Consider the following 21761-nt stretch of genomic DNA (forward strand, 5'->3'; position numbering starts at 1 on the left):
GGGAGAGGAGGGGAGAGGAGCAGAGAGGAGAGGAGTGGTGAAGAGGGGAGGCAGGGGGAGAGAGGAGGGGAGAGGAGCAGAGAGGAGAGGAGTGGTGAAGAGGGGAGGCAGGGGGAGAGGAGGGGAGAGGAGCAGAGAGGAGAGGAGTGGTGAAGAGGGGAGGCAGGGGGGAGAGAGGAGGGGAGAGGAGCAGAGAGGAGAGGAGTGTGAAGAGGGGAGGCAGGGGGAGAGAGGAGGGGAGAGGAGCAGAGAGGAGAGGAGTTGTGAAGAGGGGAGGCAGGGGAGAGAGGAGGGAGAGGAGCAGAGAGGAGAGGAGTGGTGAAGAGGGGAGGCAGGGGGAGAGGAGGGGAGAGGAAAGGAGAGACATGTTGGTGGCGTAGAGCCCCTGTCATCGTCCCTCCAGAGGGGTGCATGTGGTGACAGAGGACAAAAACACCTTAGCAGAGCCACAACAACAGAGACCTCCTCTCTCCCTCCCACCACAAGGCCTGTTGAATGTGTATGACAGTGAGTCACATGCGGTACACAGGGCGGCCGTCTCCTAGGCGACCGTGTGTCTAGCATGTGCATATGCTAAACCTCCCTGCATGCTGAACACAACACAGCCCTCTCAGACATTCAGACACGGGCTGGACTCTGGTGTCAGAGTCCTACAGTGTCACACACTCATCTCAGATGTAACTTAAAGGCCCACTTTGGTTATATCACCATAGTGACAGTTTCAAGCTTCAAGGTCCTGCTTGAGGCTTGAGATGAGACAAAGAGCTAGTCTCAACGTTTTCTCCTTTACAGACGCTCAGCTCTGCACACATCAGTCAAAATACATTATTGGGTTATAAGACTTCCAAAAATTGTCATCTTCCATGCAATTATGATTCTCACATGGTCTCCATTGATCAATAATGTTTTAAGCAACCAGTGGAATTTAATTTCACGGGCCCTAAAATTCCTGTTAATGCTACGGCATGGTTTGCCTTCAAAACCATATAGTAAAATATTAACGCTTCAGCTGTCTAAATAGAGGTTCATAAGCAATCAATCTCAGCCTCCTACGCAAAATGGTGCATACGTTTAATTTCCCAAAACAATTTTTTTTTTACAAACTATATGAAACGTGACGTTGTTGTTGTGATGTATAGGTAAACTTTAGTGGCTGGTACTATGAGCAATAGCTGAGTGCACAAAGGTCGAGTGAAATCATCGTCCTACCTCAAACAGTTGCGGGATATGACGTTTTGAGAGGTACTCTTTGGCTTCTTGTGTGTTCATCTTTTTAAAATCCTGATGCGACGTGTTCGCCTCTGTCACCCTCCCCGTATAGTAGTACTTGTCTGCTGGATGCTGCGCGTGAAGTACCTTTATGCGCGACTGTGATTGGCAGTTATCTTTGCCTCGAGGAGGCAAGCGCTCTGGATTGGAATTGCAGCATCACCTAACTAAACCGTCTACCCAGTTCATGATATGTCAGTCTGATGTCCAAAATGTTGTGCAAAGATAAAAGCTGTCGTTTGGTGATTCTGACCATTGTAAAACGAAGACAGCCAGTCACAGTGAATACAGTTGACACGGGGCTGACTTCCCAGTAATCATCAACACCTTCTTTGATATGGAAGAACTCCTCTCCCTTCTTTATTTAAAACATGACAGCGTCGCCCACCTGCGGCCGTTGAGCTGAACAGAGCAGAGCACAAAGTACATAGGCTGTCAGCTTACACCTGTCCTTATGGTTAGGTACGGGTAGGTTTTGAGAAACAGTGATGTACATCATATGTTGAGTCAGTAACATCATCTGACACGGTCACATTACAATCAAACTAACAATTATATACTGCCTCGTGTGGCCGAGAAGGGAACCTGCAGTTCTACATGTCCATGCCTTCTCATGGTTTCTGTTTCTAACGATTAAAGTCAGGACATGCAGAGAGCGAGCTATGCTAGTTCTATCTACACCCTGGTTCTTCAATTCACACAGACTCCTGTTATGAAAGATATGAAGGAACAAGTGACGAGAAGCTCACACGACCTGTGTGCTCTGAAGTTCACAAAAGTCCATGAGGAAGGTTTATTTAGTCTCTCTAAGCAGCGTGCGGTCTTATTTAGCAGCGCCCCCTAGTGATCTGGTTCTGGTTCGCTGTGTTCTGGCAGGTTCTAGTTGGTTCTAGAAGCTTCTAGCTGATCCTGGTTCTAGCTGGGTTTAGGGGCAGGTTTCGCCTCTGGAAGGGCCTGGGCTTCGTCTGCGTGCAGAGGGGCCCGCTGCTCGTCCATGCTTCTGGCCTGGACCCGCTGGATCAGGCTGACAAGTCCTCATGTCCCTCAGAACCAGCGTCAGAACCGCCAGGGTCGGGCAGAGTACACCTCTGTCCTCTATCCTGGAAGACTGGACCAGAGAGAGCGAGAGAGGGAGAGAGAGGTTCGTGTGAATGACATGTGCGACATCATCCAGTGTTCAGCTTTGTTTGTGAAAAAGACAATACAGAAAGGTTGTCGTGTTTGTTCACCTGGTATTTGATGAGCATGTCGAAGAAGTCTTCGCCTGGGCCCTGGGACGCTGCAGGCCCCACAGCGGTGGCCGAGGCTGGGCAGGGAAAGGTTCAGCTCGGGGAAGTTGCTGACGCTGGCCCTCTGGTCGTCCAGGCGCTGGCTCTGGGAGCAGGCGATCAGCTCAAACAGCTCCTCGGTCTGGGCCCACAACAGACCGGAGTCCCGTCCGGAGCTAGTCCCCTCTGGGAGGGGGCTCTGCCGGGCAGGTCTGGAGCTGGAGCCCCTGGTTGGGGAGCCAAGCTGAGCATGTCTGGGGCTTCGCTGGGCGGTTCTGGGGCTTGACCCTCCAACACGTCCGTTTGGCTGTGGGAGTGAGTGGCTGGGCTGGTCAGACATGACACCACGGTAGGAGAGAACTCTTGGACGACGTCAAAGGGGCTGCCTTCATCAGAGGGGAGGGAGCTGGAACCTGACAGGACAACAGAGGTCAGAGGTCACGCAGTAAATTGACAGATCCAAGGTTGTCATCTAATTCCTGAACTGACCTGGTGATTGGCACTGTCACAACCAGCACCATATCGTCCAAATGGTAACATTTTATCAGGGATGGACTCTCCAGTCATATATCCCCTTTTAGTCTTACTCTTAGATTATCTTACAACGTACCAGAGATGTTTATATTCAAACTCAAAACAGATCAAATCAGGTCATTTCATCACAAAAAAATAAACTCTAGTGCTAAACTGTCAATCCGAGGGGAAGTATTCTAACACTTCTATCCACACAACAGAAGCAGTGTAAAAGTAGGTCATTGTGAACAATGTGGCTAGCACCAGCCTAATCAAATTATGCACACTGAAAGTCCGACAGAATTCAAACGACCAACTCAGGGCTGGGTTTAGAGTCCGGACCCAACACAGAACACCCACTGTCTACTGCAGAATCACTCTAGAAAAACCATTCAACCTTTAGTCCTACATGTTTCACCACATTCCTCAATCAGGAGGAAGTAGTGTGTTCTCCACACTACTTAGAGGTGCCACTGGAACACCACACCTCAAAAGAATATAACGGAAGCTGTTCCAAAGCCCACTGCCCCCCCCCCCCCGTACCCCTATTGAACACAATCTCTCTCTGATGTTCAACAGACTGCCAAAACCCCCCTTTCCCCAACTTCAAACCACCATACTAATGCTTCAAAGAAGACACATGTCCTACAGTACTGCACCTTCAGCTCCAGAATCACAGGTGAGTGTTTGTGAGCATCAGCAGAGCTCTGCTCCTCCCACTCCTCCTGCTCTCTGAACACAAAAAGCTCCTGACGTTCCTGAACAGTGACCGCGCTTCCGCCGCCCCTGACGCTCATTCCCACTCCCTACAGCTCCGTCTGCCTCGCTCGGCCACATGCGATGGGAAGAAAGAGAGAGAGAGAGGGAGCGAGGGGGGAAAGGGAGTGTGTTGGGAGGGTGAGGGGGAGAAAGACGGGACAAAGTTGCCCCTCTGGGCTTACATCATGGTTGCTATAGGAACAAGAGAGGGGTCTTCCAAGTCTTGCCAGTGGCTACACACACATTTACACACACACACACACACACACACACACACACACACACACACACACACACACGCACACACACACACATTCCTGAATTGTGAAGTCCCATTCAGAGGCTCCAAGCAAATTTGTCGCCTCCCTCTTCATCATGAGGCACAGTCAGGGAGCTGGTGCACTGTTTTACGTTTACATTTTAGTCATTTAGCAGACGCTCTTATCCAGAGCGACTTACAGAAAGTACAGGGACATTCCCCCCAAGGCAAGTAGGGTGAAGTGCCTTGCCCAAGGACACAACAACATTTTGCACGGCCGGGAATCGAACTGGCAACCTTCAGATTACTAGCCCGATTCCCTAACCTAATCATCCACCTGACTCCCTGTTTTAGAACCACACTCCAACAGAACCGCACAGAACCACGCGGAATGGCAAAAGAACCAGTGAAGACGGTGAACGGTGTTCATATATCTGCTAGGGAGGACCAGAGAGAGGGAGGCTGCTCTCATTTAGGAGTCCAATGAATGTGCCTCTGTTCCTGGGTCATTGTCTGGAACCTCAGCTCTGCCCATTGGCTGTCCGGGGGACATACAAAACTATGAGGTCTTCCTTTATAAGACTGCTCCACGCCCAATACACAGTCAACACACTCAATGCACAAACAAGGGGCTAAGAGTAAGAGAGAGAGTACTTGTGTTTATAACACAAGACCTCCGGAGGCCAATCATTACAAGTCACTTCAAAAACATATTTATGAAAGTTAAGCTCTCGTTAAAGTTTCTTACCTGTCGCTTCTGACTACTTTGATGTCCTCCCATCCATCCTAAAGTTGCTCACCGTGTAACTGCAGCTCACACAAACACACTCTCTCTGGGTTTCTCTCTGGCTTTCACACCCACTCTCTCTCACAGATGAACTCTCTATCTTGCACGCCAACTGCACTCTTATCAGCTGATTACACTTGTCGTCTTCCTGCTGCTCCTGTTCTCTTATCAGTCAAACCTTCACAATGACCTTCTCTTCCTTACATTTGATAGATCTTCCTGCGTGTGGATGTGCTTCCCTCACCAGTGTGGAACAGCGTTAGGGTGTGTTAGAAGCCATGCGGTAGGAGGTAGGCATATGGAGTGCAGCCTACATGTGCAGCTCTATGCCGAGTTAAGTTGTGGATGTTGCCCCTGGCAGGGCAGGGATTGGGGATGACAGAGGAACTGGGATCAGACAGGCAGCCATGGAATTCCCTGATGAAGCGTATGCCTTTGTGCTTTTGTTTCGTCTCCTCAGACACACACGCATGTGGAGATACACACACACAGATGCACTCGCACACGTGTAATCAGAGAGAGAGAGAGAGAGAGAGAGAGACGGTGAGAGAGAGAGAGGCTGAGAGAGGGTGTGAGGGAGAGAGAGAGAGAGAGAGAGAGAGAGAGAGAGACGGTGAGAGAGAGGGTGAGAGAGAGGGAGAGAGAGAGAGAGGGTGTGAGGGAGAGAGGGTGAGAGAGAGGGAGAGAGAGAGAGAGGGTGTGAGGGAGAGAGAGAGAGAGAGAGAGAGAGAGAGAGAGAGAGACGGTGAGAGAGAGAGAGGGTGAGAGAGAGGGAGAGAGAGAGAGAGGGTGTGAGAGAGAGAGAGAGAGAGAGAGAGAGAGAGAGAGAGAGAGAGAGAGAGAGAGAGAGAGAGAGAGAGAGAGAGAGAGAGAGAGAGAGAGAGAGAGAGAGAGAGAGAGAGAGAGGAAGAGGAAGAGGAAGAGGAACAGGGAGAGATGAGACCTCTTCCTGGCTGAGAAACTGTAATTGCTTTATTTGACGCAAAAATATTATTATTATGGGAATCATATCCTTAGAACGGATGAAGTACAATGATACAATCACTGTCTTATTGTATACATGAACTATAAGCAACTTTAAGTAATGTAAGAATGGTTTACTAGCTGACACGGGCAGAGATTTCTGCGTCTGGCTGCGCTGTTATTGCGCAGGATGACACTTCTGAACAATCCGTAGTAGCATCATCATTCATGGGAAAACAGTCACACGTAGCTTGTCCAGGAAGGTTGAGCTTATTTCAATGCACGTAGCTCGTCCGCTACCCGTTTCTCATGTTGACCACATCTCAGTGGTGATATTATGGTTATTCTTGGTGCTGACGGTCGCCAATCACTCCGAATGGCAGTCACTTTCTTTTTGAAGACTAGCATCATTTTAGTATTTCTAAGCCAAAGGACAGAGGCCACTCGGCTGTACACTGAGGAAGATCCGGTGGTGATTCTGACCAGTTCTACACTAAAACTGACCGTCCAGAACTCGTCCACCGCCTGGCTAGTCCAGTTTTATTCATCATGGTGCGGACACTGTATACAGTACTCGCCCACATGGAAAGCACTGGCTGGGGACGTGAAAGGTAAGTTGTTGGTTGCCTCTAACATTTAGATACGCTCTTTTATGGATTCTGCAACAGATCCTGTGGTCGTTAGAAAGACTACTGTAGCAGTTAGCGAACAGAAACAGCAGCTGTTGCTTGAGAGCTTGGAAGTGGCATGCTAGCATAAAGGCACTAATACTAATAGACTTAGTATAATTATAAGCTCGTAGTTACAGTGGTATAGACAGTCATGCATACGTTAAAGCCATTTATTAAGTGTTTGTTTACTTGTCTGCACTTAAGCAGGTGAAATGGTGCAGTTAGCTGGACTACGTGATTACAGTCACGCTGGTCACACCTGTCCCAACAGGTGAGAAATAAGAGACTGTTCACAGGATGACGTTTGTCATCTAGTTCCTTATCTGCTAATCTAACGTAGCCTTGTGGCGGGCCAGCTCCAATCACTTCGTAGCAGCTGAATCGGTAATAACTCGGGCCCTTTGTTGACGTCCGCCGTGGGCTGGCTAACTCGTGAGAGGCCGCCTGCCAGCTGTCGCTTTCTCAATAGGGGTCGCGGTTTTTTGTCTTCCTCCGACCCTAGTAGGAAGCAGGTCCCAACAGCAGCCCAGACACGAGGAAAAGGACATGAACTGCCGGCAGGGACAATGAGAGAAACAAATATGTAGAGAGGGACAAAGATGGGAAGAGGAATAAGTAGTAAGGCCAGAAAGCAGGACGGAGAGAGGGATGGATATGGGGCATCTTAGCCGGTCCCTAGGTCAGTGTACATAAGAACATTTCATTGTATTGCCTGGCTGTATTGTTATAAAGGACCAATCTGTTGCTCTTTGTTCATTGGTTGCAGGGCCTGCTGTCATTGTGTGCATGTGGGTGCTGTTATTATTAGCCATCTGTCCCAGTTAACTAGCCTCTCACAACATGACTCTTTGAAAAGACCCCTTTAAATCTGAATATTCCATTGCACACTGTTGATATCTCAATCACTTTTACCCCTCTCTGTCTGTCTCCTTCCTTCTCTCTCTCTCTCTCTCTCTCTCTCTTTCTCTCTCTCTCTCTCTTTCTCTCTCTCTCTGCTTCTCTCAGACTGGGAGCTGGCCGTCAGGATTGGTGTTCTGGACTGCGCTCACGAAGACAACTTTGACGTCTGCAAGGAGTTTGGCATCCACTTCTACCCCACCTTCAGAGTAGGTGACACGCTGTTTGGACACTTGAAACAAATGATACTCCGCTCAGAGCCTCTTAGGGTAAGTAATCACATTCCTCTTCTGCACTCCCCCAGTACTTCAAAGCACACAGCCTCGCGCAGGACTTTGGAAAGACCTACAGAGGTAAGAACCCGGAGGCACACGGTCTCTCTGCGTCTCCGGCAAGCGAGCACACGTGTCTCTGCATGTCGGTGGAGCGGTGTGTGTGTGTGTATGACGGAGGGTGTGTGTGTGTGTGTCCAGGGGCTGACCGGGAGCTGCAGACGGTACGTCATCTGATGGTGAACGTCCTCCAGAACCACACCAAGCTGGACCGGCCCGACCGCTGCCCTCCTCTGGACCCAGTCAGGTTAGCTGGAACAGGGGCCGCGCTGGTGGATCAGAGGCCTGGGTTTGATTCCAACCCGGGGCTCTTTGCTGCATGTCTTCCGTTCGTTTCCTGTTTACCTGGAACTGTCCTATCCAATGAAGCATGAAAATGCAAACATGTGATATCTTCAGGTTAGACGGAGCATGCTGTGGGGGTCTCACGGGGATCCCGGTAGTCCCAGACACTCAAACAGCATGTTGGACTTCCTGTTGTGATCTGCTGTGCTTCCTGTCTCCCCAGCTCGGCGGACATCTTGCCTCTGCTGGGTCAGAAGTCAGACCGGTACACAGCCGTCATTGTAGAGAACCAGGACTCCTATGTTGGAAGAGAGGTAGTGTGTGTGTGTCTGTGTGTGGTGCATGATTTGGTAGGGTTGGTGAATCAGTTGTTTTACATTTATTTCGCATTTTCGTCTTTTGGGTGGGCTGTACTATCTGTGTGTATTGGGTTGTGCTTTAATGTGTGTGTGTGTGTGTGTTCCAGGTGATTCTGGACCTGATGCCGTACCAGGGTGTGACTGTGCAGAGAGCGCTGAGCTCAGACAGTAAGCTGGTGGAGAGACTGAGTCTGGACTCCTTCCCCTCTGCCTACCTCCTCCACCCTAACGGCACACACACTCTCCTGGATGTGTGAGTACATCTTACCTCCCGTCAAGCGTCAGGTGTCGCGCCCGCACTGTTTCATTCCTAATTTATACGATTTTAACCCCTTGTGCTGCCTTCGGGTCACATGACCCAAAGGTTCATAACGAACCATCTTTGTGTTTGCCCAATTTTACCCAATACAAAAACAAATTAAAATAATTTTATTTTACCCTTCACAATGTGGGGGTCTGAGACAGCCCAACGGTTAAAAGAAAATGCTTCACTTTGTTTTGAAAGTTGTCGCAATACGACGGTGGGTCACACTGACTGATGGGTCAGAATGACCCGAAGATAACACAAGGGTTAATCAATTCGCTTGACGGAAATATCAACATGTATTCCCCTCCAGACGGAAAAGGCTGCGGTTCTTCTTCTCCTCCTTCCTGAGGCTGTTGCCGGGAGTCCTGAGGCAGAGCAGCACCCTCCAGGGCCAGGGCCTGGTACTGCAGGGGGCTGGAGGCCAGGACACAGACCAGAAATGGAGAGACTTTGACAAGTTAGTCTCACAATTATAGACACAGCACACAGTACAAACCGGACAATATCCTTTCTTACTTGTGTGTGTGTGTGTGTGTGTGTGTGTGTGTAGCTCCAAGGTGTACATGGCCGACCTGGAGTCAGGCCTCCACTACCTGCTGAGGGTGGAGCTAGCTACCCACCACACCCTGGAGGGGGAGGAGCTAATCACCTTCAAAGACTTTGTCACTGTGGTCGCCAAGGTGAGAGGAAGGCTATCGCGGACACACACACGAAGAACCCTTTGAATCTACCGCTAGAGGAATCCACCGATGCCCTGTGTGTGTGTGTGTGTGTCTCTGTGCAGCTGTTTCCCGGGCGCCAGTGTGTGGTGAAGCTGTTGGAGACCCTACTGGAGTGGCTGGTCAGTCTGCCTCTGGAGAAGATCCCCTACGACGCCATCCTGGACCTGGTCAACAACAAGATGAGGGTGAGAAACACACACACACACACACACTCGCACATCCTACCTCTACTGCTGGACAGGAGGGGGGGAGAGAGCACATACAGTCGTGGCCATAAGTTTTGGAAATGACAAATGTTGTGTTTTGCAAAGTTTGATGGTTCAGTATTTGAGGATTTTTTTCCGCATGTTTCTATAGAATACTGGAGTCACAATAAGGAAGATTTTATATTTTTTAAAGCTTTTTTCGGGCGAACATTTTCTAAATATGCAAATACAGCAGCCAATCTGCTCTTTAAAATCAAATCAGAATGATAGTGATTTCACCTGGCTAGAACTACTTCACACTTTCCCCTGTGTTGATGATATGACTTACTGAAATTATGTTAGCAGTCCTTTTATGCCAAGGCCCAGCAATCTTTGCAAACACAAAATGTATGTCGCTCCCAATACTTTTGGCCACGGCTGTACACACACAAACACACACACACAAACACACGCACACTGAACATCCAGCAGTTGGGACTGTTCTCAGGGCTCGTGTCAGTTGTTGGGTGCGTTTGTTTCAGATCTCGGGGCTGTTCCTGGGGGAGCAGCTGCAGTGGGTGGGCTGCCAGGGCAGCCGGGCGGGGCTGCGGGGTTACCCATGCTCCCTCTGGACTCTGTTCCATGTGCTCACCGTGCAGGCAGCATCACGGCCCGACGCCCTCGCCAACACTGGTACGTACCTGTACATAGTAACACACACACACATTAGTCATGCATCCATCTATCAACTTCGACCCGTCTCCTTCAGTGCTTTCGCTATCAGGCTTTGAAGTGCCGACAGTAGTTGCATTCTTAAAGTTTTTTTTGTCGTGTGTATGTGTTGGGTAAGCTGCAAATGAAGGAGGCTTCTTGGGATCAATAAAGCTGTCTGAATTTAAATCATCTACTCCTTTAATTTCCTCTGCTTTCCCTTCTCCCTCCCCTCCCCTCCCCTCTCTTCTCCTCCACTCTCCTCTCCTCTCCTCTCCTCTCCTCTCCTCTCCTCTCCTCTCCTCTCCTCTCCTCTCCTCTCCTCTCCTCTCCTCTCCTCTCCTCTCCTCTCCTCTCCTCTCCTCCCCTCCCCTCCCCTCCCCTCCCCTATCCTCCCCTCTCTTCTCCTCCCCTCTCTTCTCCTCCCCTTTCCTCCCCTCCCATCCCCTCTCCTCCCCTCTCCTCAGGCCTGGAGGAGAACCCCAGAGCGGTGCTCCAGACCATGAGGAGGTACATCGTCCGGTTCTTCGGCTGCCAGGAGTGCGGCCAGCACTTTGACCACATGGCCAAGGAGTCCCTGGACCAGGTGCAGACTGGAGACCAGGCTGTGCTGTGGCTCTGGAGCAAGCACAACCTGGTGAACAACAGACTGGCAGGTAGGAGTGAGCGTGTGTGTGTGTGTAAATGTGTGTGTAGAGTTGTTTCAGGTCACTAACACCTCCCCTTACACCCCCAGGTTCGATGAGTGAAGACCCCCAGTTCCCCAAGACCCCGTGGCCCAGCCCCGCGCTGTGTCCGTCCTGCCACGAGGAGCGCAGTGGCCTGCACGTGTGGAGCGAGGAGCAGGTCCTAGCCTTCCTCAAACGCCACTACGGCCCCGACAACATCTCCCCCCAGTACACCGTCAGCGCCCAGCGCCCCCGAGAACCCCACCCTGACCCCCATCTCGACCCCGACCCCCACCCTGCCCAGGACGCTGACCAACCCCCCGAGCCGGTCCAGGAGAAGGCCCATCAGGAGAAGACCCCAGCCCCGCAGGCCTCCTTATCCCAGGCCCAGGCCCGGGGCGGTGGAGGTGGGGCTGGCGCGGAGCGGGTGGAGGCAGGGTCTGGGGGCGGGGGGATCCTCAGCCTGGGGTTCTCCAGCGTGGACATGAGTCTGTGCGTGCTGCTCTACGCCTGCTCCTGCGTCTTCCTCATGCTCATGTTCTTCTTCTTCCGCGTGCGCTCCAAACGCTGGAAGGTGCGCTACAACCGTCCCCATGTGTAGCAGCGCCCCCTCCCACCCTCCTCTGGACGTTGAGGTGGAGAGCAGGGCTGGTCAGTGTCTGGTGGAGCCAGCTGACCTACAGGGAACGTGGACTCTGTCTCTCCCCCTTTTTCACCAAGACGGTTTAATCACGTTTATTTATTTGTTTTTATGTCGATAATGTTGTTGATATTTACTGTGAACTATCCTTCATCTTGACGTATTGTTTGCCAATTGAGAAACAGGAAGTGATGTCATGGAACACCGGAAGGAAGCAGAGGAAACTGTCTGGAGCAAAGTGATAACGAAAATATTTCATCACGAGAACGGCTGTGGAGTGGAATCTGTGTTTTTAATTTATTTTTTGAACTGAGGTACAATGTTTGTATTGGGCTGCCTGATTAGAGTAGGCCCTTCTGGTAAGAGAAAGGATAATCCTCCAGAGCATTTAACCCTCGCGCTGCCTTCGGGTCACATGACCCAAAGGTTCATAACGAACCATCGTTGTGTTTACCCAATTTTACCCAATACAAAAACAAATAAAAATAATTTTCTTTTAACCTTCGCAATGTGGGGGGTCTGAGACAGCCCAACGGTTAAAAGAAAATGCTTCACTTTGTTTTTGTATACGGTAAAGTTGTCGCAATACGACGGTGGGTCACAATGACTGATGGGTCAGAATGACCCGAAGATAACACAAGGGTTAAGTGTCAACTTCAACTAGTTTCCACACAGTAATGGCAAAGTTCAATAACCGCCACGTAGAAGTCGACCGCCACAAACATGTATTCACATTGAGACCTTCACGTTTTGTATGTACTGTGTATATTGCAGGCTGTCACTGGTGGGAAGCTCACATGTCCAGCGCTGTGGTTTGATAATCCAAACATCTCAGTTCTGAGTAATGTCCTTAATGGTATTTCAGTTTGTTTGGAACTTCAAACTTTTGTAATGCATTATTGTATTGATATCGTGTGGATAACTCTTAACCTGCTTACTTGAAGAAAAATGCCTGGATCCAGATGTGTTGTGTGTTAGAAGATCTGAGTCAGACATGTTCCGTCCCTGCCGAACTGCTCTCTGCCTGAGGTCTGGAGCTCAGGATCCTCTTTGTAACGTCGCCTCTCCAGGTCTGCTGCGACTGGAAGTTATCCAGCCTGTATATATGTGAATATCACGTGTGATGATTCCGTCGGGTATTTTTCAGCGGCTGGTTTTGTAACGCAAAGTGACGGGGACAGGATGAGAATGTCTGTTCTCATCACCTCGACGGTTCTGTTGAAGAGGTGATAGACATGCCGCACAAACGTTTTTGGCACATGTTCCCCCACCCCCCGCAGAGCTACGGATCTACTGATGGTGAAAGTTGGAGCGTGTTATGGTTTTTATTCCTCCACTGATTTTCATGTGATGACCTCCAAGTGCTTTGTTAAATCCCCCCGGCTCAAAGTGGTGGTGTGATGACAGAGTGTGTGAGTGTTGTGTCGTTTGCGTAAGGAAGACTTCAGGTTCTGTCTGCTGTATTCTGCTAAATGAACCATGCGCTCTCTCTCTCTCTCTCTCTCTCCAGCTCTTTTCAGATGTATTTTCATGCTGGATTAAATATTTTAAACGTTGGTTTCATGTCTGAGTTTCAGAGGTTGTTTCTCTGGTCCTCCTGGACTCCAGCCAGATATCTTCCTCCCTACGCCGCTGCCCTGCGATAGTTAAACCTTCTGCCCTAACACCCCATAAATCCTCAACTAAAATAACCTGCCTGTTTTACCCCCTCATACCTCCTGCCCCAGCTCTCTTACACCAGCTTCCCTCCCCACAAGAAGTACCCATACCCTTCCGATAACTGTAGATTTGCCCCACCAGAACTGGACTACGCCTCCAGTGACTGCAGCTCTGCCCCACCAGAACTGCCCCTGCCCCCCCCCCCCCCCCTCCTCCCTATACCTGCTGCCCAGCCTGTCCCGTACCTGCTACACTGTGGTGACTGTTGTTTCACTGGCACCCACAGTCTGTTTAGCAGTCACACTGTCCTGCTGTTTGTGTGGCCAAACACACCCCTGGAAACCCCTCTTAGCTCTGTCCTCAGACACCCTCTATTTATCCTCCCTCCCCTGCCCTCTGCTTACATGACAATCATGTTAATGTAAGTACTGTCTGATGCAGTCAGCTACCTGAGATGAAGGGCTAGATGTGTGTGTTTTCCACACAATTCATATTGTCACAGCGATTTGTTTATCTGACGACAGGTGAGGCTTTTCAATAGTTTGTGCGTGTCAGTGTCAGTGCCTTTATATCTGTTTCTCTCCCTCTCTCTCCCGCTCTCTCTCTCTCTTTAGTTGGCACATAGACGCAGTATGCACACTATGTACTCAGCATGCCAAGTTGGGCCAGGCACTGCATTGCAGCGCTGTGCATTTGGCCAAGTCATGGCACAGAGACAGATAGGCGGGCAGAGCAGGAGAGGCAAGCAGACTGTCCCAGAACCATAGTTCAGCTACTGTACATGTTAGCTCGAGCACACACAGTCCGGGCAGCAGTTTGCCTTCCTGTGTGTCTGCTGGTTAGCACAGCCTTAGTAACATTCAACCTTGGAATGTGTTCCTGTACCAGCAGAAGAGGTACGTAATGTCCCTATCTGTCTTCACGTCTGTCCTTTGCCCCTCTCTTCGTTCTCTTTTCTCACTCTCCGTCTCTGTCTCTCTCTCTCTCTCTCTGCTCCACAGTACACAGCCACCCTCTGCAGGGCAGTTAGCCGCATTAGCTCTATCCATGTCCTTAAATGACTCCTCCGCTCCTCTCCATCTCCCCCCTCCCTCTCTCCCTCCCTCTGTCTGTGTCTACACCCGGCCCCCCCTCTCTCCCTGTGACACACACGCCAGACGATGCATTGATTGTGCTCAGAACCTCACCCTCCTCTTCAGCTCTGCCTCGCATGGAGACGGAGAGGACGACTGGAGCGCTGCGGCTGCCTGTCTGCCAGGGTAACGGTCTCTGTGAGCCTCTGTAGTCTAGGCACAGGGCTGAGCGGAGCACAGAAAGCGAGCGAGCCAGGGAGAGAGGGGGAGAGCGAGAGAGACAGCTGCTGGGGATTTCTGCTGAGTGTGGGTTAGTCTGGTTGGTGTGTTTATCCCCAGAATACCTGACGGCTTCTGCGGAGCAGGAAAACTTAGACTGCATAGGGGGGAAAAAACAACGGGGTAGAGTTGTTCGTGGCACTGGAGAGAGCTGATGCTAGCTGTGTTAGCCGCGGTGGGGTGGATGAGTGCAGATGATGCTAGTGATAGAGCTTGTTGTTTTCTAGACATTAGCATGCATTGTTTGTCTGCATGTACTCAACTTTTTCTCTGTGTGCTCCTGTTTCCCCCTCTCTCCCGTTTGCTTCCTCCTCCCCCCTCCCCTCGATCATCATCTTTTCCCTCTTTCCCTCCCTCCCTCCCCTCATCTCCCTCTCACTCTTCCTGTCTCTACTCTGTCACCCATCCACTTATGTCCTCTTCTCTCCCTCCTTTTCTTTTTCTTCTCTATGTCTCCCCTCCTTTCCTCAGATACCCCTGCTCCTGGTCCTACCCCCAGGTGTTAACCTGTGCAAGGCTAATCCAGGTAGCCTGATCCTATTACTGACCGGAGGCTCTACTTTAGGCTAGGCTAGCTCAAGTAGCCTGTTCTTCCAAGATACGTTAAACTATCCTAGGTCTACTCACAGGTATCCTGTACCTGTCTCTTAGCTCTTCGGTAGGTTAGGTTATCTTATGTAGCCTATTGATGTTTCGCCAAACAAAGCTAGGTTGAACTAGCTCAGGTATATAGTTACTGCCTCTAAGGTAGCCTGGCCCTACCTTCCTGGTTAGGCTAGTCTACATAGCCTGGTCTTGTCTTTCCGTAAGAGGCAACGCTAAGCTAACCCACGTAGCTGGACTTGTCCCACTGTGCTAAGCTCTGCAAGCCCAGGAAGTTTCATGATGTCCCAACTTCTCCACATGGAGATCCCAAACTTTGGTAGCTCGGTGCTGGGCAGCCTGAACGAGCAGCGTCTGCTGGGCCAGTACTGCGACGTGGCGATCCTGGTCAACGGTCAGGCCTTTAAGGCCCACCGTGCCGTGCTAGCCGCTAGCAGCCTCTACTTTAGGGACCTGTTTAGCAGCAACTCCCAGAGCCTGTTCGAGCTTCCCTCCTCCGTCACCCCCACCTGCTTCCAGCAGATCCTGTCCTTCTGCTACACAGGCCGCCTGAGCATGGCCCCCTGTGAGCAGCTGGTCCTCATGTACACGGCCGGGTACCTGCAGATCCAGAACATTGTGGAGAGAGGCATGGAGCTGATGCTGAAGACCAGCTCCCCGCACTGCGACTCCCAGACCACCAGCGCAGACGACCTGGGGCTGGACGCTCAGCCCTGCAGCCCCAGCCACCGGCCCTCGGGCCTGGGCTCGGCCGAGGCTCTGTTGGCCTGTGGGCGGATCAAGCAGGAGAGGTGTGACACGCCGCTGGAGGGGGAGCAGAAGGAGCACGGGGGGGGTCCCGGGGCGGAGGGCGGAGGAAGTCAGAGGGCAGAATCCAGAGGGTCAGAGGGTAACGCCACGCGAAGCAGTGCTCTGTGTTACAGCGGGGTGGTGCCTGGGCTGCAGGCCTACCCTGCGGCCAGCGGGGAGCGCTCTAGTCCTGGAGGTTCCAGCCTGCCAGCCACAGACAGCCCTGGCTCCCACCCCCTAGAAGAAGAGTTTGAGGAGGACTTTTATGGAAGCAGCACGCCTGGAATCTTTGGCCAGATCTACGGACATCCTCCCAACCCATACAGCAGTAATCTCTCTTTCCTACCTCTCCACACGAAGGACTCTGCTAGACACACTCACGCATACCTCACCTCTAGTGCATGTATCACAAAGTGTTAAGAGTTGGCGTACATGTACAGCGCGTTCACAGGCACAGTCATCCGTCAGACATGCTCACTATTCTGCCTCTCAAGTGCTCCTTCTGTCCCCTCAGTGCAAGAGAAGGTGGAAATGCTGTCCCTCCCATTGGCCACAGAGAGGCGCCCCTGCGTGCTGATTGGACGAGACACGATGGCTCTTCCTGCCAGTCTGATCAGCCAGATTGGATATCGGTGCCACCCCACCCTCTACACCGAGGGAGACCCTGGAGAGAAGGTGGAGCTGGTTGGAGGTAAGACCACCCCTCCTGCAGACCCTCGACACTGCTCTCTGTGGACATGCAACCATGGTTACGCTTTCTGTCCGTCTAACAGAGTTGGGGTCAAATCAGGAAGTGAGATTCAATTCCAAAGCAAAAGTGCTCAAATGTAAATGCAAACGCTGTTTCCAATTCATCTTTTAAAAAATGTATTTGCTTTTAGTTTTGGTTTCCATTTCTCAAATTGATTTTCAAATTCCCCAACGTCTGTAACAGTCAGCATAATGTAGGTCAAAAAAAAATAAAAAAATATTTTTCTTCTCTTAACTTTTTTTGAAAAGCAAAATGTTTCTTCTTCTAAAGGTAATCCACGATGACATTCCATAATGATTAATGTCCACAGAAGTTAACTGCTCTGATGTAGCATAACACCGCTCCCGTGAAGGCTGCTGTAACATCTGTAATGATACAGTCGTCATGGAAACAGTCAATAAAGGACACCTTGTGTGTGTAGTTGTAGAACCAACACACATCTACAACTGTGTTCCATGACGTGCTCTGCTGTTTCTGGTCTGTGTTCCAGGTTCTGGTGTGTATATGACAAGAGGTCAGCTGATGAACTGTCACCTGTGCGCAGGCATCAAACATAAAGTCCTGCTTAGAAGACTTTTGGCTACCTTCTTTGACAGGTGAGAAAAACAAAGCGAGAGAGAGAGCAAGAGAGAGAGAGAAACAGATGGAATGGCCTGATGAAATCTCTGTGGTGACTGATTGTGGTATTGTATCCATAGAAACACATTGGCCAATAGCTGCGGGACTGGGATTCGCTCATCAACCAATGATCCGAGCCGTAAACCTCTGGACAACCGGGTCTTAAACACAGTCAAACGTTGGTCTCTCTTCTGTACAGATTGACATAACCCCACACTGTGTTTCCTAGGCACCAGTTTACCTACAACTGATCCACGAAACCACAGTTGTGCTACATGCTGTGTTCCTTATCGTCCTCTCTCTCAGTGTACTGCCAGAACTTTGCGCCCAACTTCAAGGAGAGTGAGATGAACGTGATCGCGGCGGACATGTGCACCAACGCCAGGCGCGTCAGGAAACGCTGGCTGCCCAAGATCCAATCCCTCCTCCCTGACAAAAGCCACCGGAGGGGCCAGACCAAGACCGGAGGGTCCCCGGCTTTGGCCCCGGCCCCGGCCCAGACCAGCGCCCTCTCAGCCTTGGACCTGGACCCCCGGCACCTGAGTCAAGCCTACCTCCCCCTTGACGCCCACCTCTACGCAGAGCGCAGGGAGGCCCTCCTGCCTCACCTGCAGTTCCTGAGCTCCCGGGGGGCACATGAAGGGGCCGACCCGGAGAGAGAAGGGGTCGTGCAGGCAGGCCACGGGACTGAAGCCCACCTTGCAGAGGCTCTCCCGGCCAGTTCCCCCAGTCCACACCGAGGCTCCTCCCCCCACCTCACAGAACAGCAGGAAGGGGAGGAGACAGGGGAGGAGACAATGGAGGAACCACAGGAGGACAGCCAATAAGATCTTAGACTCTCTCTGCTTCCGCTGCAGACATCTATATGTACATATAGGTGCACAGTATATATATATATATATATAAAATATGTATGTGTCTGTTTGTTTGGCAACTGTGATGCATGCAAGATCCAGCTTTGCAGTTCTGACTACGGGCGTGTAAATAGAACTCATAAATAAAGGCTTCTTGATAATGCTATGGCGACCAGTACTGTTCTAGAGTGCCCCCTGTGGGCTGGTCAGAGGTCAGATGTACATAGGTGGACAGATGTGGGCCCTGGACTGGCTGAAGACTGGCTGAAGGCTCTGTACTGATGAGCCTGATCCCACGGACAAACTCAACTGCATCCCTACAAAGCTACATGGTTTATGCTACTGTGCGAGGGACAGAAGATGTTATCTAAACACTCTCTAACTTAAGACTGTGTGACTGGGCTGAGATTAAACAAATGGGGGCATTGCAGAAGTCTATTAATACACAATATGTTCAAACGAGGTCATTCAGATCTGGTGGTGCTGTAGGCGTGGACCATGTAGTTTTAGGAATACTGCTGTTGTACATACTATAGAATGCTTTGTGCAGGAGAATGTTTGTCTAAAATGGGGGTGTTTCTAAAAGCAGGATTTGTCGAAGTTATAACCAGATAACTGACAATTTGGTCTGCTTAAAGCTCTTGCTATTCTTTGTTATCAATAAAGCTAAGCTTAAAAGCTTGTTTGTTGAGTGTTTAGTTGCAAATATACACTGGCCAATATCTCAAAAAATCTTTATTGGGCTTCTGATTTTGTGTATTATTTTGTGTGTTAAAATACTTTTATGATGTAAATTATTGGTCATAATTTAGGCTGAGTCGGATAACAGTTAAACTGAGGGGCCACGTGAAGGCGCACATAAGAAGGGCAGTGGGTCTATTTATAGCGGAAACCGAGTTGGAAGCTTTGGAGCAACACTTGATATCACTGCAGAACTCAAGCATAACCGCCTTATTTGTGGCCCGCTACCACCTTAGAAAGGAACGGTCTGTTGACTGTCTGGATATCCGGACTTCAGGCGGGAGAACCGAGATGCCTGTTAATCGAGCTCGAATGAGAGACAGGAATAATGTCCTAAACAGACCGGAGTTTCTGTCGTTAAACCAGCCCCTCCGAGGGGGACCTGAGGCCCGGGGGAGTACAAGGCGTCCTGGGGCTGCCAGGCGACATTCGTGCCCAAATCAGCCGGAGGGCGTGCAGCAGGAACCGGTGGAAGGCACCAAAGACCGGAAGGAACTACCAGAGGAAGACTGTATGCAGCTCAACCCATCGTTTGGGGGGATTGCTATGAGCTCTCTCCTCGCCATTGACATCTGCATGTCCAAAAGCCTAGGGGTCTGTGCGTATACCACATCCTCGTGGGGCAGCATGCGCTCCATGGTCAAACTGCTCGCATTTACCGGCCACGGGATACCATGGGTTTTTGGCACCCTCATTTGTCTTTACAGGAGTAACACGTTGGCTGGACAAGAGGTTCTGGTCAATCTTCTACTTGGTACGTTAATAATCCGATCCCGTCTCTTGTGTCTTGTGTATATGTTAACTGTCCAACAGTAGAGAAGTTGCATGCTTCATATTCCCTCTGCAGTTCGCTTTGGCTCACTAACTCCAGGCATATTAATAGGCTGCAGTTCCTATCCCTTGAGTATTGAATAACATTTCTATTTTATTCTTCTGGGCGTGGTAAATTGTTGTTTCTGCAAGTGTTTCTTCTAAATCAAGCAGGTTGAGTTTTGAACAGACGTTGAATTTTGAAACTCAAACTCTTGTCAAAGTTGCATATGCTCTCATTGACCAAACATGTTCTCCCAGTGTGTCAGTGGAGGCTTGGGTTAGGGTGTTACAGGGTTGGGTTTCAGGACCATAGTTCACCCTTCTCTGTCTCCACCTCAGCCCTCCTGCTGGATGTTATGACTGTTGCTGGGATGCAGAAACTGGTCAAGCGCAAGGGTCCCTGGGAGATGGCGCCCAGCTTCTTCGACTACATGGCGATGGACGTGTATTCGTTCCCCGCGGCACATGCCAGCCGCGCTTCCATGCTGGTCAAGTTCCTATTGGCCCATCTGGTGCTGGCGTTTCCGCTGCGCGTCCTGCTGATTCTCTGGGCCTTCCTGGTGGGCGTGTCCCGGATCATCCTCGGCCGCCACCACCTGTCAGACGTGGGCTGCGGCTTCGCACTGGGGTACCTTCACTACACCTTGGTGGAGATGGTCTGGTTGCCCTCCTCCACCTGCCAGACTCTTATCGCCATGGGAACGCTTAGCTGGAGCCCACTGCTGTAGGCACGCCCGCCCATCTCCCTCCTGCCAGCCATCTTCCAGCCTCTTACCTCCCAGCCAATCAGCTCTGATCTAATATCAACAAAGACAACTGGATCAAATACATGAGATGGTTGAAACAGTATGTACCCTTGCTCTGCCCGTCCTTCCTCTCACAGTAAAGAATTCAAATATTTACAGTTATTCATCCATCACTAGTTATAAATAGGTTATTTTCAGCTTCAGCAACCTTTCTCTCCAAACAGTATGCAATATATAATAGACATCTTCTTCTCATCTTTTTACAAATATTCTTTGTTTAATATTTCTGTTGTTCAAGTATAAGAGTATTGGCATGTTAATGGTATGACAGTCAGGAATGATCAGACTGATTGGAACCCAACCTTAATCTATCAGGGATTTTGTTTTAGACTTTTACATGATTATCTGTATTCTAAATGTCTGATATTTTATATGTTCAATGTCTCGGTCTTAAAGAATTGGGGTTTTGTACCAGCTATAAAATTGTTGTTAGTCTACAAAGTTTATATTTATTTCATAAACTGTTCTTATATTCACATGTAAAATATATACTGGCAAATGTAGTAATAAAACAGAGACTGGAGTTGAACACATATGAGGGAGGTAAAGAAAGAGATCAAATAAGACGAGTTTATGACTGTTATGAACCAAGCCAGGACAGAGTATGCATGTTCTATCAAGTTAAGAAGCTGCGTGCATGGTTTTGTACAACAATGGAATAAAAATCTATTTTCCAGCCTTAACTGAACTCTCCAAGTATTAAACATATGGTTGTGTAAAATAAATGTGCTTCAAACTTGTAATTATCCTGCCTCAGCCCAAGGTTGAATCGATTTATTATTTATATTATTATAATTTTTATGATGAACATTGGTCGAACAGATTCCAGCATATGAAAATGTGCCTTGAGGCGATATAGGCGCATGACTGTGCATCGCCACCTACAGGTAGCTATAACAAAAGCGTCCCTTCACAGCATTGGTCATTTCACCGTAAACAATATACTGTATTTTGTCTTAATAATATATAGCCTATTAACTTGCTGGAATTAAATAAAATCAAACACTGCTTGGAGTAGAAAGCCGAAATGTTTTACAAATCGGGTAGGTGGGACGGATCAGATATTGAGTGACAGGCCTCGTACATGTTTACACCCAATTACAAAATAAACCTCAAAATATTATTTTAAAATTATAAACGATACAATCGTATAATTGAAGCAGTTTAAAAAATAACTGCA

At 49.8% G+C, this 21761-nt stretch overlaps 5 protein-coding genes across 6 annotated transcripts in view; 3 read left to right on the plus strand and 2 right to left on the minus strand.

The window, feature by feature from the left end:
- ak5l (adenylate kinase 5, like) overlaps window positions 1-1269 on the minus strand; it is a 4191-nt gene extending 2922 nt beyond the window's left edge. Inside the window, exon 1 of the mRNA XM_067230932.1 lies at window positions 1210-1269. Coding sequence (XP_067087033.1) covers window positions 1210-1269 — 60 coding nt within the window. The remainder of the gene's footprint in view (window positions 1-1209) is intronic.
- A 352-nt stretch (window positions 1270-1621) lies between these two features.
- On the minus strand, window positions 1622-3847 carry LOC136937815 (G-protein-signaling modulator 1-like). The gene is made up of 3 exons (XM_067230933.1): window positions 3710-3847; window positions 2499-2844; window positions 1622-2377 (listed from the first exon to the last, which is right to left on the minus strand). The coding sequence occupies exons 1-3, from the start codon at window positions 3845-3847 to the stop codon at window positions 2289-2291; spliced, it is 573 nt and encodes a 190-aa protein (XP_067087034.1). The 3' UTR covers window positions 1622-2288.
- A 2278-nt stretch (window positions 3848-6125) lies between these two features.
- On the plus strand, window positions 6126-13146 carry qsox2 (quiescin Q6 sulfhydryl oxidase 2). Of its 2 annotated transcripts, XM_067231256.1 has the most exons (12): window positions 6126-6429; window positions 7495-7595; window positions 7691-7739; window positions 7860-7965; window positions 8227-8317; window positions 8470-8615; window positions 8980-9126; window positions 9220-9349; window positions 9454-9576; window positions 10119-10269; window positions 10755-10943; window positions 11024-13146. In XM_067231256.1, the coding sequence occupies exons 1-12, from the start codon at window positions 6156-6158 to the stop codon at window positions 11554-11556; spliced, it is 2040 nt and encodes a 679-aa protein (XP_067087357.1). In that variant the 5' UTR covers window positions 6126-6155; the 3' UTR covers window positions 11557-13146. The 2 variants fall into 2 exon arrangements, with proteins under 2 accessions (XP_067087357.1, XP_067087356.1); XM_067231255.1 differs by having other exon boundaries at window positions 7691-7965.
- A 1320-nt stretch (window positions 13147-14466) lies between these two features.
- On the plus strand, window positions 14467-18860 carry LOC136938082 (nucleus accumbens-associated protein 2). Its single transcript, XM_067231313.1, has 6 exons — window positions 14467-14513; window positions 15078-16326; window positions 16513-16689; window positions 17240-17345; window positions 17448-17545; window positions 17674-18860. The coding sequence occupies exons 2-6, from the start codon at window positions 15489-15491 to the stop codon at window positions 18192-18194; spliced, it is 1740 nt and encodes a 579-aa protein (XP_067087414.1). The 5' UTR covers window positions 14467-14513; window positions 15078-15488; the 3' UTR covers window positions 18195-18860.
- A 278-nt stretch (window positions 18861-19138) lies between these two features.
- On the plus strand, window positions 19139-21264 carry plpp7a (phospholipid phosphatase 7a (inactive)). Its single transcript, XM_067231392.1, has 2 exons — window positions 19139-19716; window positions 20115-21264. The coding sequence occupies exons 1-2, from the start codon at window positions 19254-19256 to the stop codon at window positions 20501-20503; spliced, it is 852 nt and encodes a 283-aa protein (XP_067087493.1). The 5' UTR covers window positions 19139-19253; the 3' UTR covers window positions 20504-21264.
- Window positions 21265-21761: the final 497 nt, after the last annotated feature.

The sequence above is a fragment of the Osmerus mordax genome, chromosome 28, assembly GCF_038355195.1.
Source record: "Osmerus mordax isolate fOsmMor3 chromosome 28, fOsmMor3.pri, whole genome shotgun sequence".
NCBI lineage: Eukaryota > Metazoa > Chordata > Actinopteri > Osmeriformes > Osmeridae > Osmerus > Osmerus mordax.

Coding starts and splice junctions, on each gene's coding strand:
- LOC136937815 (XM_067230933.1), bottom strand. CDS start 3,847: ATGAGCGTCAGGGGCGGCGGAAGCGCGGTCACTGTTCAGGAACGTCAG. Junction 2,845..3,709: donor CTGTGATTCTGGAGCTGAAG/GTGCAGTACTGT, acceptor TCACTCCCACAG/CCAAACGGACGTGTTGGAGG. Junction 2,378..2,498: donor ACATGCTCATCAAATACCAG/GTGAACAAACAC, acceptor TCTCTGGTCCAG/TCTTCCAGGATAGAGGACAG.
- LOC136938082 (XM_067231313.1), top strand. CDS start 15,489: ATGATGTCCCAACTTCTCCACATGGAGATCCCAAACTTTGGTAGCTCG. Junction 16,327..16,512: donor TCCTCCCAACCCATACAGCA/GTAATCTCTCTT, acceptor CTGTCCCCTCAG/TGCAAGAGAAGGTGGAAATG. Junction 17,346..17,447: donor TTGGCTACCTTCTTTGACAG/GTGAGAAAAACA, acceptor TTGTATCCATAG/AAACACATTGGCCAATAGCT.
- qsox2 (XM_067231255.1), top strand. CDS start 6,156: ATGGTTATTCTTGGTGCTGACGGTCGCCAATCACTCCGAATGGCAGTC. Junction 10,270..10,754: donor CGACGCCCTCGCCAACACTG/GTACGTACCTGT, acceptor CCCTCTCCTCAG/GCCTGGAGGAGAACCCCAGA. Junction 10,944..11,023: donor GGTGAACAACAGACTGGCAG/GTAGGAGTGAGC, acceptor TTACACCCCCAG/GTTCGATGAGTGAAGACCCC.
- plpp7a (XM_067231392.1), top strand. CDS start 19,254: ATGCCTGTTAATCGAGCTCGAATGAGAGACAGGAATAATGTCCTAAAC. Junction 19,717..20,114: donor TCTGGTCAATCTTCTACTTG/GTACGTTAATAA, acceptor TCTCCACCTCAG/CCCTCCTGCTGGATGTTATG.